The sequence below is a fragment of the Abramis brama genome (assembly GCF_963993115.1).
Source record: "Abramis brama genome assembly, chromosome: 12".
NCBI lineage: Eukaryota > Metazoa > Chordata > Actinopteri > Cypriniformes > Leuciscidae > Abramis > Abramis brama.
This window is the reverse complement of record NC_139974.1, coordinates 36975796-36992455: the sequence shown is the minus strand read 5'-3', so window position 1 is coordinate 36992455 and position 16660 is coordinate 36975796. Positions and strand designations below refer to the sequence as shown.

Genomic DNA, 16660 nt, shown 5'->3' with positions numbered 1-16660 from the left:
GCAAGAGGCAAAAATACATTTCTCCAGGTCAAGCCACTTGTTAAACTTTGGAGAATATATTTCATTTTCAAGCATGAAGAACAATTGCAGTGCCAAAAAGATGTATTACTGGACCCTGTGCAATTTGGTGTGAGTGTGCGGATACAGGGGAAGATGCTGCAGAGGTTGTGTTCTCTAGGGTTCTCTCTATCTATCACCTCCATGCTGTTTACCTGACTATACAAAAGACAATATCAGATTCAGAGCGAAGGGAAATACTGACATCAGCCATTTGTCAGCATGATAGGGCATTTATATCAGAACCAGAGCCAACACGGGAACCCCCAAACCATTAAAGCATCCTTTGTCTTCATGATGTTATCAAGAATGTAAACTACATGTCGATTTATCTAATAACGTAATCACTCAATAAGAGATAATTAAACTCATTTTAACTCAAACTAATTTAAATCAAATTTGATCATAAAGGTGTAGAGTGCCAAGTGGCCAAATAAGATAGGCAGAAGAACATCTTTACGATACTGTACTTGTGAATTACTCGTTTGTGAATTATCTCATTCTGCCTGGGTCTGCTGTGCATAATCTCACACAGAGCTCTGATAGTTGTGTCAGAGGTTTATATATAGACCTTTAAATAACCTCCGAGGTGTTATCTATCTTCCTGACACTTAACCAAGGTCTCCCTATTTGCCAGAAGAGATCCGGAGTGAAAAAAGGCCCCTGGCAAGAGTTTCTTATCTGTAGAGATGAGATGGCAGACGGGTGCCGTAAAAGCGGAGGATGTTTGACTGCGGGGGTGATGGACGTTTGGGTGAAAAGTCATAAGGGTGACAAATGCCTCAGTGGTAACAGTAATGTAATGGTAATCAGGGTCTCTAGGTGATGTGATCTGAATATTCATGTCTGAGTGAACATTTTGCTGAATTTTTAGAAAGGATTATTCTGTAAAGTGCACAAAGCAATGCCAATAATCTACAGTTGAGCAAAATTAAGAATTGAAGAATTGTCTGCCTTTCAATTCATGACTATCTATCTATCTATCTATCTATCTATCTATCTATCTATCTATCTATCTATCTATCTATCTATCTATCTATCTAAATAGCTAGCTAGCTACTACGGTGGCCGAGAGAGCTCAACGCGCAGCAACTGAAGCAAACACATGCAAATAGAAAAAACACATCCAAATCGGAAAAAACACCCGCAAATTAAGAAAACATCTTCATCAGTTTCACAACACACGTGTGCTCCAAACATTCACAACACAACCAAATACAGAAACGCGCTGCAAATAGCATAGACCACAACGGAAATGTTTCCAGGGGAACCAAATAAGTGACGAACCCGGAACTTTTTATTTATCAAATATCATCAAAAAAGTTTTGCTAAAGTTTTGACAAAAATATTAAGCTGCACAATTGTTTTCAACATTGATCAGAAATGTTTCTTGAGCAGCAAATCATCATATTAGAATGATTCCTGAAGGATCATGTGACACTGACGACTGGAATAATGATGCTGAAAATTCAGCTTTACATCACAAGAATACATTTCACAATAGATATTACAATAGAAAACAGGTGCTTTTAATTATAAATATATTTCACAATATTTCTGATTTAAATAAAGGCTTGGTGAGCATAAGAGACTTTTAATTACAATTTAACAAATTAAATTTATTTATTTATTTTAACAAATTTATGGACAAAGATGGAAGAACACTTCATTACCCAGAATGCCATTACTTGTTGAATTTCTCTGAATTTTAATTCAGTATATTCCTAATGTAATTCAAATTCCAACTTATGAATTGAAAATGAGCCATTTTTTAAATTCAGAATGTTGCCCAACCCTAATATCCACATGAGACCATGTGATACTGAAATGTTGTAGAATGTTACAATAATTATGCATTTGAGTATCACAAAAATCCTTTATCGTGCAACAAAACGTCTTTTTTCCCCCCTTTCCAGGATGTCAGTAAACATGTCTCTCCTGTCAGCGAGTCCAATTAGCATTTGGGAAAACTCTTCTCTGCCGAATGTCTCCCTTCCTCACTCTTCTTCTGACTGGGAAACACCCACATTCACTGTGGCCGCTCGCTTCCGTGTGGCGGCCACCCTGGTGCTCTTCGTCTTCGCAGCGATCAGTAACCTCTCAGTGCTGATCAGCGTGACCCGGGGTCGAGGACGCCGCCTGGCCTCACACCTGAGACCTCTCATCGGCAGCCTGGCCTGCGCTGACCTGGTCATGACTTTTGTGGTGATGCCACTCGACGCCATATGGAATATTACAGTGCAGTGGTATGCCGGCGATGCCATGTGCAAGCTCCTCTGCTTCCTCAAGCTCTTTGCCATGCATTCGTCAGCATTCATCCTGGTGGTGGTGAGTCTGGACAGGCATCATGCAATCCTGCACCCACTAGAAGCTCTGGACGCCGGTCGCAGGAACAAGAAGATGCTGCTGGCTGCCTGGATCCTCAGCCTCCTGCTCGCCTCGCCACAGGTACGAGAACAAGATGTTATGTTAATTGGAGTTGTCATGTGTGGGACTTGTCTTGTTATGAAGCAGTCTCGGAGGATTTATAGATGGATGATAATGTTGTTGTTTGAAAACACAAAGGTGACGTCTTCTTTTCAGTAAAATACTTTGTCCCAATTTACAGCTTAATATGAAGAGACAACTATAATCATGTTCCTTACTCTACACTACAACCAGTTTCAGAATTCACATATGAATCCCACATGAGCCTTGCCTTTGAAATAATAGTTGATGGACTTTGTCTTGGTTAAAACAGACAAAACACAGCTTTTTTATATAATTAATACAGGTATTTTAGATACAATTTGTAGTGCCAATACACCCAAATGGCATAGCTATGACAATGACTTCAAATAAGTTGATAAAATCAACTGTTGTTAAGCAATCAAATTTAAAGGATTAGTTCACTTTCAAAAAATAAAAAATTGCTGATAATTTACTCACCCCGATGTCATCCAAGATATCCATGTCTTTCTTTCTTCAATCAAAAAGAAATTAAGGTTTTTGAGGAAAACATTCCAGGATTTTTCTACACAGAATGGACTTCAATGGCAACCAACTATACCAATGTTCAAAGAAGGTTCAAATGTCCGTCTCAATGCAGCTTCAAAGTCTCGACACGATCCTAGTCGAGAAATAAGGGTCTTATCTCGCGAAACGATCGGTCATTTTCTAAAAAAATAAAAAAAATAAATAATATATATATATATATATATATATATATATATATATATATATATATATATACACAGTGAGGAAAATAAGTATTTGAACACCCTGCTATTTTGCAAGTTCTCCCACTTGGAAATCATGGAGGGGGCTGAAATTGTCATCGTAGGTGCATGTCCACTGTGAGAGACATAATAAAAAAAAAAATATTCCAGAAATCACAATGTATGATTTTTAAACTATTTATTTGTATGATACAGCTGCAAATAAGTATTTGAACACCTGTCTATCAGCTAGAATTCTGACCCTCAAAGACCTGTTAGTCTGCCTTTAAAATGTCCACCTCCACTCCATTTATTATCCTAAATTAGATGCACCTGTTTGAGGTCGTTAGCTGCATAAAGACACCTGTCCACCCCATACAATCAGTAAGAATCCAACTACTAACATGGCCAAGACCAAAGAGCTGCCCAAAGACACTAGAGACAAAATTGTACACCTCCACAAGGCTGGAAAGGGCTACGGGGAAATTGCCAAGCAGCTTGGTGAAAAAAGGTCCACTGTTGGAGCAATCATTAGAAAATGGAAGAAGCTAAACATGACTGTCAATCTCCCTCGGACTGGGGCTCCATGCAAGATCTCACCTCGTGGGGTCTCAATGATCCTAAGAAAGGTGAGAAATCAGCCCAGAACTACACGGGAGGAGCTGGTCAATGACCTGAAAAGAGCTGGGACCACCGTTTCCAAGGTTACTGTTGGTAATACACTAAGACGTCATGGTTTGAAACCAGCACATGTCAAGGCCCGTCTTAAGTTTGCCAATGACCATTTGGATGATCCAGAGGAGTCATGGGAGAAAGTCATGTGGTCAGATGAGACCAAAATAGAACTTTTTGGTCATAATTCCACTAAACGTGTTTGGAGGAAGAAGAATGATGAGTACCATCCCAAGAACACCATCCCTACTGTGAAGCATGGGGGTGGTAGCATCATGCTTTGGGGGTGTTTTTCTGCACATGGGACAGGGCGACTGCACTGTATTAAGGAGAGGATGACCGGGGCCATGTATTGCGAGATTTTGGGGAACAACCTCCTTCCCTCAGTTAGAGCATTGAAGATGGGTCGAGGCTGGGTCTTCCAACATGACAATGACCCGAAGCACACAGCCAGGATAACCAAGGAGTGGCTCTGTAAGAAGCATATCAAGGTTCTGGCGTGGCCTAGCCAGTCTCCAGACCTAAACCCAATAGAGAATCTTTGGAGGGAGCTCAAACTCCGTGTTTCTCAGCGACAGCCCAGAAACTTGACTGATCTAGAGAAGATCTGTGTGGAGGAGTGGGCCAAAATCCCTCCTGCAGTGTGTGCAAACCTGGTGAAAAACTACAGGAAACGTTTGACCTCTGTAATTGCAAACAAAGGCTACTGTACCAAATATTAACATTGATTTTCTCAGGTGTTCAAATACTTATTTGCAGCTGTATCATACAAATAAATAGTTAAAAAATCATACATTGTGATTTCTGGATTTTTTTTTTTAGATTATGTCTCTCACAGTGGACATGCACCTACGATGACAATTTCAGACCCCTCCATGATTTCTAAGTGGGAGAACTTGCAAAATAGCAGGGTGTTCAAATACTTATTTTCCTCACTGTATATACTTTTTAACCACAAATGCTCGTTGTGTACCATCTCTGAGATGCGCCACGTATTACGTCATCATGTTGGAAAGGTCACGCGTCACGTCATCTATCTAAGTTATTTGTGGAAGAAAAGTGGCAGATAGCCAAACTGAGCTGAGTTTAGTTTTCTTTCAAATGAAAATGGTGGATGCCATTTGTTTTTAGGGAAATTGCACTTTCAGTCTGCCACACACTTTCCCTGATAGCCATCTAAACTTGAGCATTTCATCAAGCAATCCGTTGTAGCTTAAAGTGGTGCAATAACTGACCCTGGATCAGTGACTCTTCCGTGAGCACTTGCTGCATTGATTATAGATCCTATTTGTCAAGCTAGACTAGTCCCGGTGCATTTTCTGTAACCTTTAAAATGCCTGACTGAATCTTCTCGGTGTGTCTTTGTTTCTCTCCACACACTTAATCCCAGTAATGTCGTTTTCTGCAGCCTGTGGATGAGACCGTGGCGTTTAAAATAATTACAAGTGAGATAAAGAAGCCTGTCTGAGACGAGGTCAGTTAGGCAGCCATGGATAATGCGAAAGAGATACAACTATTAAGACGGAGTGTGTGGTGAATTGTAGATATCAATATATCTCCTCGCTCCTGTATTCTGTTTTGAAACTTCCCCCAGAGAAAAAAAAAGGGCTTCCCTCTGTCACACTGTGTGCTACCTGATAAATCCTGCTGGAGAATATAGAGATGTCACATGGACAAATAACGCTGACATGGAGCAAATTAATTTCTTTTATCTGAAAGCACAAGGGGATAACATGACAAGAATATACAATATTTGGTTCAAGTTCAACAGAGATAGCAGAATGTGTTTTCCCCCTATTCAAAATACATTTTACATTTCATATAGTGCCCAAATGTAAGGGAACCCCCTACAATGCAACAACACTAAGAAGATTTTTAACATCACAATCCAGGCAGCCATGACATGAAAATGCATTGGCTTGCTGATTCAAAATGTGTAAAATGATAAAATGGGTATATTTGGATTCTTCGAAAGGTTTACAGTTCATATGGTTTAGATATTTGTAGAAGGCACGCTAATATTTTTATGCAGAACAGTTGAAAAAGCTTATCAGACTTAATCAGCGGATTATAAAAAAGTGATTAGTTCACTGAAAAATAAAAATCATTCACTCACCCTCATGTTGTTCCAAACCTTTCTTTTTCCTGTGTAAAACATAAGGTGAAATTCTGAAGGCTGTGCTGGTCGATCTTTCCCATGCAATAACAACTCGATGACTAAAGTTTGATGACAAACTTTGATGTTGGCTTGACAAAGATTTGAAAAGCTTTAAGTTTGAAGATTTTACTCAAAGTCAATAAAATGTTGTAAACGTGTTTTAGAAAGTTGTTTGCATATTTGAACAAGTTGCTAACATGATTAAGATTGTTGCAGACAAGTTTCTAGCATGAATTAGATCATTGCTAACATTTTTCTAACATGATTTAACACGTTAATAACATGTCTCTAACATGAATTAGATAATTGCTAACATGTTGCTAGCATGTTTTAACACACTGATAGAAAGTTTATAGCATGTTATAACATGTTTCTACTATGATTTAACACAGTGCTAGCTAGCATGTTTCTAACATGATTTACCACATTCCTAGCATGATTTAACATGTTGCTAGCATGATTTGGCACGTTGCTCTGAGTGCTAGTTTCTAATAAGATTTATCACGTTGCTAGCATGTTTTATGATCAAGTTAGGCTCACAAGGCTTTTGTGAAATGAAGTTTGAGAAATAGGTTCTGTTTTGATATAGTTATTGTCCCTGTGTTTTGGTTTGACCTAGTCTTCCCAGTTTTTCCTGCAGCTTGTTTGTTACTATGGTTACCGATTAGCCCTCACCTATGGAAGGCATTTTCTGCCAAATTTAAATAAATAAATTAAATGATTAAAATTAAAATTAAAACCAGATTAACGATTTCATTACAGAAAACAGTACGCAAAATATGTGACAAAATTGAGAATGAAATTAAATGATTTCATTTTCACAGCATTATCCCTGTCAAATTGAAAAACAAAATGCAATTGGTGATTTCACATTTCATTTTCACTACAGTCTCGAGGCAAGACTGCCAATATTAAAATGAAAAGCCAAACGTGAAAAAGAAAGTACAAATACAGTTTTTACAATGCTCTTTAGTAATGCTCACGCAATAATAGTGACACAATTCAAATACAAATGTAAATTTTCGTTTTCATTTTAATTCCTCTTTTATTTCACAGTTTTCATTTTCGTTTTCATTTTCAAAGACAACCTGCATGCAAATTCTATGTTAATGAGTGGGTGTGGCTTATTCTAGTAACGGCGCTAGAGGCACGCCTTCTGTAAAGCTAAGTCATCGACGTCCCGCATGAGTTTAATGTGTGAAACGAAATTATTTAAATAATATAGTAATCGAGACGACAAGATATGGCGAAATCTGTATAAATATTTTAATTTATTTATTTAAATTTGGCAGAAAATTCCCTCCATACTCACCTGTTCGTTGTTCTGTTGATTGCCATCCCTGTGTATTTAAGCCCTCAGCTTCTTCAGTGCTTTTTCTTGCGTTGATAATAATAGTGTAATGCTAGTGTGTTACTGTGTTCGTTAAAATGCCTTGTGCTTTAATTTCCTCTCATCGACACTTTTCTTTATAAATTGCTTTTTATCGTTTCAGTTATTTATTTTCAGGGCAATTAAGGCTGAAGGAGTCGACTTTGTGCAGTGTGTAACACATGGAAGCTTCCAGCACCGCTGGCAGGAAACAGCCTACAACATGTTCCACTTTGTCACCCTGTATGTGTTCCCTCTACTGGTAATGAGCTTCTGCTATACTCGAATCCTTGTGGAAATCAACCGGCAGATGCCTCGTGGTAAAGGTAACTGACTTATGCTCTCTTCTGACATGGTATCTGTCATTGATATACAGCGCAACTGCATTCAAATTCCCATAGTTTCATATGTACTGAATTTGATGAAAAACTTGGTTCTCAACCACTGATGATGTACAGTAGTGGCCAAAGGTGATGTCCGGCCTAGGAAATTTGACGTCAAAAGAGTTTTCATTTGTGATAACACAATGAAATATGCTAAATTGTGTGGACGTAATTAGCCAGGCTGTCACAAAGAAATTATGAACACATGCCAAAACAAGAGAGAACCAACAAAATATGAATAACTGAAAAAAATTCTAAATTAAGTGAGTTTGTGCTTAAACCCAGTTTTGTGCTTTTTACATATGAATTATGTTTCCAAACTGTTTTCAAGATAAAAGCAATCATAATGATGTCTGTTTTTGAGAAAATGGCCTCTAAAGATTACAAATGTTTTGCAGAATTTAATACGAGAATTAATATAGTCAGTATATAAATAAGACATATGTAAAAAGCACAAAACTGGGTTTAAGCACAAACTCACTTAATTTAGATTTTATTTTTATTTATTTTTAGAATACAAGACATAATATCATACAGTCATTTTACTTCTGAAATAAATGTATCTTTATTTAAGATTTAAAAAAAAATTATAGATATTTTTAATGAAAATCCTTTTTTTTTTTTTTTTTTTTGATGTATAAAACTGTTTCTGGGTCAAAATGATAAAGCAGGTCAGACAGCACATGCCTCACATGTCCTCTCCTATCCTACGTTTGCTTTTGTAGGCGGAGAACCTTGCCTGAGACGCAGTGGAACGGACATAATCCCGAAGGCACGCATGAAGACCCTGAAGATGACCATCATCATTGTGGCATCATTTGTGGTGTGCTGGACGCCGTACTACCTGCTCGGCATCTGGTACTGGTTCCAGCCTCGAATGCTGCAGTTGATGCCGGAATACGTCCATCACGCCCTCTTCGTCTTCGGAAACCTCAACACGTGCTGCGATCCGGTCATCTACGGTTTCTTCACACCCTCGTTCCGAGCGGACATAGCCAGCTGCTTCTGCAGAAGGAATCACAACTCTTCTCCTAAATCATTGGACCGACTCTCCGCAAGGAAAGGGGGCGCAAGCGGAGAAGCCGAGTCGGACCTGGGAAGCGGTGACCAGCCCAGCGGACAACAAGCATAGAGGGTCAAAACACCTCAGTGAGCTCGAGTTAGGTGTGGATTTAACCCTCTGAACATGAAATATGGAGCTTTCACTCTGTGTCCAGACATCTATATATCGTCGCTGTCAGATGGAAAATCATTTCTATTGGTCGCCCTTTAAGCTGTCTGTGGGTTTTGCAAACATTTAACCAATGAAAAAACCTCCAAACTCAAACTGTCAGTCAAACCTCATAACCCCACACACCACTATCGTGAAAAGTGCCAAACACATTTTAGACCGTCTCTGCTTGTTTGCAGTGTAAGGGTAAAAGGGAACTGGTTGTTTGAATAGTACAGCATTTTCTTTACTCAAGAAACTATATATAAAGGCTAATGTTTACATATTTGAGGAACGGAGAAGAGTGTCTTGAGCCCTATTCGGACGGTAATTGTTTCTCAAGGTATTTTCAACCTTTACAGGGGTTAGTTGGTGATTTTATTGCCATCCGAATCTAGAATGTCAGTGTTTTTCTCCCACCACCCGCGTAAAAATCCCGGCCAAATTACCTATGTTTTTGACAAACACCAAGGTCGTGTGGTGATTTATGCCGTCCGAATCCACATCTCTGAGTTTACAAGAAGAGATCACTTCAAAATTCACTGTTTAAATCCTTTTTGATCACTGCCGAGCACCATATGTACGATAAATGTTGTACTTCACTGTAATATGCATGCTTTTTAAAGATGTACACCTTTGTTACTGAAATGCTGGACAGCATATACATGAACAATATTTCATCATAGCTCAACCTCAGCGAAAAAAAAGGAGAAATAGAAAAAAGCACGTACACATTGGAAATGGGCCGTTATTGTGGCAGCAATATATGAAACAATTTTTAAAAATGTAGGCTATAAGCACAACATTAAAAATACAAACCAAGCAGCTTTATTTTTTACCTCATGTAAATAAGAGGCTGCATTAACTTGTTTATGCTCATTTAAATATTTTTTAAATAAATTATATAAATAAGACAGAAAACCATTTCAAAAATATCATCTAGCTTCCTATTTTTAAAAATATTATTGCAATAGACCTTATTCACAGCAGCGCCATCTTTGATTTTTAATGGGAATGAAAGAGAGGCTGTGAGGGACAGACATGCATCTTTTCAATGCTGTACTGTTATTTAATGTGTTTTTGGATTGTTCTGCTCATGAAACACTGGAAAAATATCTTTCCAATAAATTTTAGTTGACAAAAAACTCACAATACAAGCTGTGGAAAATTGTAAGTAGCCTAATCTAGGAGCTTTATACAGCTTTTAATGCCATTGGCAACACGGCAAGTCTATCTCTCACAGCCTCACTTTCATACCTGTCATGGCGCTGCTCTGAATAAAGTCTATATTATTGCAAACATATGACATTTTATTTACAGTAGACAATCATGCGACTGACCACGTGAGCAGCGCGTTCTCGGGATTACAAAACTCGCTCCTCCACCGCCAATAAATCGCCATCCGAATGCATGAGTTTTGTGCCATGCATAGGCCTATTTATTATAACAGACGTCCACATGAGAAACAATTACCGTCCGAATAGGGCTAGTCAGCATTTGTCGTTGAGTGAGTCACAGACAATACTGTCTTAAATAGCCTGTGCAAAGTATACTTCATCTTTTACAACATGAGATTTTGAACTGAAAAAACTGAGCGTCCACATAGCTACAATAAACTGTATAACCTGTAAGATGATGAAAATGTAATGCAATGCACATCCTCAGATGCAGGAGTTCTAATGACGGATAAAACACGTCTGACATTCACTGGTCAAAAACCTCATAACTCCATTTGAGCTTGATTTTGGTGAAATGTTAATGACAAATGCAAGTGTCTGCCCATGTATAAAGCCACAATTATCAAATAATTAAACTGTTGTCATTGTTTTTTCCATTTCCTGAAAAGTGCTAGTTTTGGACAAGCTTTCCGCCCGACAGCGATGATATGCTGCTGATGGTGTCTTGTATTTATGGTATGTGCAAGTGCAAGTATGATGTGTTTGCTTGAATTGGGTGAATGCACTTACTATTGAACATGGAACAGCAAGAGTATCACATTGTGTTTTCAAGCTTGGATCTTCTAGAAAGATGTAACAACAGGTAGGCCTACATTTGAATGTAAAATACCAAATGGCAGCACAACATCTCAGGCAATACCTTGAATGTGAGATATTTGCCTGTCTGGAACAGGGTAATAAATATACAGTGCCTCATTAATGGACCACAAGCATAACAGCTTACGTGTTTGGAATCAGTTGATTGTGATCTCGAATTAATTATAGCTCAGAGTTCAGAGACACAACCCCAGTTAAAAGCTTCTCTGACACTTGCTTCACTAACATTTCATTTCCGCTCCTGTTTAGGAATGTCAATTCATGTTTTAAAATGGCCTTAGCACATAAATCATTCATTCAAATGTTTAGGTTTGCCGTGTTTATCTGTGGATTCATCAGACGTGTTTCACTGAATTCATTCATTCTTGTTTGTGGTTTATTGTAGTGATGATATTGCATGGCTCTCCAGAAAACTCTTTGTGGTGTGTGCTTGTGATTAAAAATTGATGTGGATGGACTGTCCAGCCTTAAAGGGATAGTTTACTCAACCTGTTGTTGAAAACCTATTTTTCTGAGGAACATGAATTGAGAATTTTGGAGAATCTCTACACAAATTGTTTCCATATGTTTATGGTGACCTGCTGAGCTCAAAAAAAGCTTTATGTTTTATCATTTCATATTATTCACACCATATTCCAAGCCGTACAAAAGCCTTGAAGGCCTGACATTTTAGTCATCATTCATTCTCAAATCAGATAAATCGCACTTGTATTGTTGGACATCAGTATCATCAAAAGTTGCTGGCAATGGCAAATAGGCAACATATTTGAGAGCAGGATTGCATAAATGTTTTGATTTAAAAAGGACCTGTTATGCCCTTTTACAAAGTCTTGATTTTCATAAAAGGGCGAGATGATTGCTTGAATGTTCAAAAAACACGTTATTTTTCAGATTTGACATTGTTGCAGCTCTTCTCTTCCCAGTCTGTCAGTAACGCTCTGTTTAGTTCCTGTCTCTATGAAGCCCCTCCTTCTGAAAAGCACAATACGCTCTGATTGGTCGGCCGGACCAGTGTGTTGTGATTGGTCAACTGCTTTGAGTGTGTTTGAGAAATGTCCCGCTCCTTACCTTAACCATGAGTTTCAACATTTCAAGTACGCCTTGGGCGGGAATTATTTAAATGAGGAATATTGTGGTGTTCGTTCCTGGAAGAAAACTCAAAACTACAATGGAGGCGTTTCAGGGAGTTCAGAAACAGTGACACTGATAGAGAATAACTAAGTCGCATTTGAGTGACTTTGTGCTTTGTAGCTTTGCAGACATTTTACAAACAGCAACATTACACACTAAAGAAAAGTGAAAATGTACAAAAACATAATGGGCGTCGGCCCCTTTAAAAGTGTATAATGGCTTAAATTTTGGTTGAAGCTTGGCAGTCTATGGTCACTATGAACTGTATGTAAAACAGCAGTGTAAAGAATCAAAATTCTGATTTTGTTTTCAGAAAATAGCATGACATGAATGAGGAAATAATGAGACAATCTTTTTTGGGTGAACACTTCAGGATCTGAATGAATGTGATTGCTGTTACAATGTGCTTCAAAGATGGTCAACAATGTATATAGTGTATATATAAAGAAAAACAAAATCACCTTGTGTGTCTCTTTTTTTAAAAATTGACAGAAAATCGTAAAGGCATAATAATGGTCAACTCAAAAAAAAAAAAAAAAAAAAAACGGAAGGAAGGAAAAATGAAAGTCATCAATGGCTGTTTAGAGGTGCTTGAAGAGATGGATTCATCAAGCAGGGTTCTCTGAGGAGCTGGATTGTGACTAGACTATTTATGGGAAAATTAGGTTGTGTGTTTTTTGTGTTTTGAAGGATAATCATGGGGATTCTTGTTAAAAAACAGTGATGCTTAAAAGGGCTCAGCCATCAGATGTTGTGGGGATGATTTTACTCATCATTTATTTTTCTCGTAATTCATCAAATCATCAAACTAAATAAATATTATGAAATAACACAAATGGAAATATATGTGGAACCAAAAATACCCTAAATTATCTTATATATTAGCTTGTTTAAATTTGCCACCCAGTCTAGATTACAGCTCAGTATTTAGAGGGGAATTTTTTTGTAAAAAAATGACAATATTATGACAATATTTGTAAACATCACAATATTACATTTCCTAAATTATATAGCTTCTTTAAAGTTGCCACCCTGTCTAGATTACAGCTCTGCTCACTCTGAAATGATGTATGCTGGGCTTGATTACTGCTTTTTCTTCCCTATTTAGTCCAATTAACTTATACTCAAAAGTAAAGAAAAAAAAGTACTATAAGGTTGTAGTTTGAACTGATTGCTATTCCAATGGGGTTGATTTTTTATTTTTTTAATTTTAAAAGAAGGCTTCCTTAAAAGGTTTCACAGTAGGGTTTTGGACAAAATCAGCATAAATCATTATAATTTCATGGGTTAAATTTGAAGATTATTAGGTCAGCACATATTTACAGCTTGAGTCACTGATTGCCAGTTAAGGTTAGTGCACAACAGGCCATTTAGAACACTGTTAAAATGTGGGTTATATATAGCTTATGTATATTTTCATAGATTGCATTGTCTCTTATTGATGCGAAGTACAGATAAGGATAAAACAGATAAGGATTTATTATAATATTATCTAAAAACCCACTTTGCCAAGAGCATTTTCTAACATTAGAAAATATATAGGGCACAGTATAATTCCACCATATAGCACTTTAGATGCATTTAACTTAAACCTGCATTAGTGAATTGGCCACTTAAATTCATTGAAAGTCTTTGGGATGTGCTAGAGGAGACTTTACAGAGTGCTGGACTCTTGCATTGACAATACAAGATCTTGACCAAAAATGTATGCACCTCTTGATGGAAATAACATCACAAAATTTAATGTCTGAACTCATGTGTGGAAATGATTATTTATGCTCCTCCCAACCATTCTTTCACAATTTAAGCCTACAATTATTACTAACTTCATATTAAATATTCTTCATCTTTAACAACAACTTAAAGGCAGGGTAGGTAGGATTTATTAAAAATTAAAGATCCAAATTTGTTAAAACTTTCTATATATATCAATACATAATTAAAATGTAAGAACTCTGAAAAAAAGAGTATAAAAATCAAGTGACTCTAGACCGTTTAATCTGTATTAAACACAGCTCATTATTTCGATTCGGGACGAATCAAAGGATTGGCTTAGGCGACTGTCACTCTCTCGCAACCATGGCAACCACCCTTTTGCCACACAGCACCTACCCACTTGCGCGCGACCGTTTGATTTGAGGAGTGCGAGAGGCACGGAACCTGATCACACCTCCGTCCAGTAGATGGCGGTAATGCACTATGTTTGCAAGCTGCCAATAAAATCTATCGAAGAAGAAGAAGAAGGCACTGAACCTAGGAATACCAAAACAATGGCAGAGAAAGAGCAATCTAAATTTACAGTACCGGCATATGCAGTTAGTGAAGGCAAACCAGGCAAAAAAATGCCCCTTCCCCTCCGCTTGTCTCAGGTAAATAATGCGTCCTCTAGCTCAGCGGTCGGAGTCGCGCGTTCATGTGTTTTGGGGACGTGGCTTTGGAAGAAGCACAGAAATGAGGGGGTGGAGTGAATGGAAATAATGAGATGTCTTTAAAACAGTCGTGAGAGGTCTACAGACACTCGATTTTGATACTTTCTTTTTCAGAGTACTTACATTTTAATTATGTATTGATATGTACATAAAGTTTAAACAAATTTGAAAAATAAAATTTTTAGACCATTTCTACCTACCCTGCCTTTAAGAAGTTGGTCACTATTAACAAATCGCACAAAAAGGATGGGAAAAGTTTCCCAGCATGCTTTTATACGGACTGTAGCCTATATAGTGTTATTTTGTGCGTTTTTGCACAAAAGTAATATAATATACATTTTATTGGTCATGTCAACAAAAATGTAGTTCATTCAGATCTACTTACACTTTTACTTACATTTACTCAATTTATAAGGTATATTTAATTGATTTTACAGCTTTAAAATGTACTCAATGTAGAACAAATTGTTGTCTCCAGTTAGGTCTATTTCTGCATGCGGTGTCACTTTATAAATCAATCTTTTGCTAAGCATCTAATATCTAAATAAATCTGCCATCAACACAGAAAAGCAATTAACATGGAGAGAGTGCATTTTGGTTTAATTGTTTTCAGTGGAAGGTGTGAGAAAATGTATTCAGTGACAGGATAAAATAGCAGGTCTCCTATTTTTAGGCAGTTTTACAATTTTGACACTGAGAAGTGACTGCTAGTGGAGATGAACATTATTTAACACAAATGGTGCTGTCTGCACATAAATCACTCAGTGTGATGGCCGTGTTGCAGTGTGTGAGATGATGACAGGTCTCTCTGCAGTAAACGCACAGTATCACATCATCTCTGCAGAGTCTCTTTCACACCCGTGTTGCTGTGAGAATGAAAGCGTTCACATGTCTTGGCTTTTCTCTCCTGCTGTGACTCCCTGTTAGACAAAAACAGGTGCACGTGATTCTCTGAGTGATTAGATAGTATTTAATGAACTTTAATGAGCTAAATGAAACCAGCCCTGCCAACACATGTCGTGTCTTAATTGGACTTAATGAAAACAGAACAGGACACTTGAAACAGAACACAGCCTCATCCACTAATAAAAAATTATTACATTGTGATGTTATGAAGACTTTATGAGCTATATGGTAATAGAGCGTTAGCTAATTATCATGGATGCATAAATCATACACTAAACATATGCAAACTAGCTTCCAGCAACTGTGACATACATTTTTATTTTTATTTGCTTACTAAATTAACATGTACACATTTATGTATAGCCTATAAACTCTGTGTGTGTGTGTGTATATATATATATATATATATATATATATATATATATATATATACATACACAGTGAGGAAAATAATTATTTGAACACCCTGCTATTTTGCAAGTTCTCCCACTTAGAAATCATGGAGGGGTCTGAAATTGTCATCGTAGGTGCATGTCCACTGTGAGAGATATAATCTAAAAAAAAAAATCCAGAAATCACAATGTATGATTTTTTAACTATTTATTTGTATGATACAGCTGCAAATAAGTATTTGAACACCTGAGAAAATCAATGTTAATATTTGGTACAGTAGCCTTTGTTTGCAATTACAGAGGTCAAACGTTTCCTGTAGTTTTTCACCAGGTTTGCACACACTGCAGGAGGGATTTTGGCCCACTCCTCCACACAGATCTTCTCTAGATCAGTCAGGTTTCTGGGCTGTCGCTGAGAAACACGGAGTTTGAGCTCCCTCCAAAGATTCTCTATTGGGTTTAGGTCTGGAGACTGGCTAGGCCACGCCAGAACCTTGATATGCTTCTTACAGAGCCACTCCTTGGTTATCCTGGCTGTGTGCTTCGGGTCATTGTCATGTTGGAAGACCCAGCCTCGACCCATCTTCAATGCTCTAACTGAGGGAAGGAGGTTGTTCCCCAAAATCTCGCAATACATGGCCCCGGTCATCCTCTCCTTAATACAATGCAGTCGCCCTGTCCCATGTGCAGAAAAACACCCCC

The 16660-nt window shown here is 37.6% G+C and overlaps 1 protein-coding gene across 1 annotated transcript; it reads left to right on the top strand.

The window, feature by feature from the left end:
* Positions 1–1974: 1974 nt before the first annotated feature.
* On the top strand, positions 1975–9063 carry gnrhr1 (gonadotropin releasing hormone receptor 1; the record flags this gene model as incomplete). The annotated part of the gene is made up of 3 exons (XM_084131954.1): positions 1975–2505; positions 7578–7779; positions 8562–9063. 3 exons carry the CDS (start codon positions 1975–1977, stop codon positions 8966–8968), a joined length of 1140 nt encoding a protein of 379 aa, XP_083988080.1. The 3' UTR covers positions 8969–9063.
* Positions 9064–16660: the final 7597 nt, after the last annotated feature.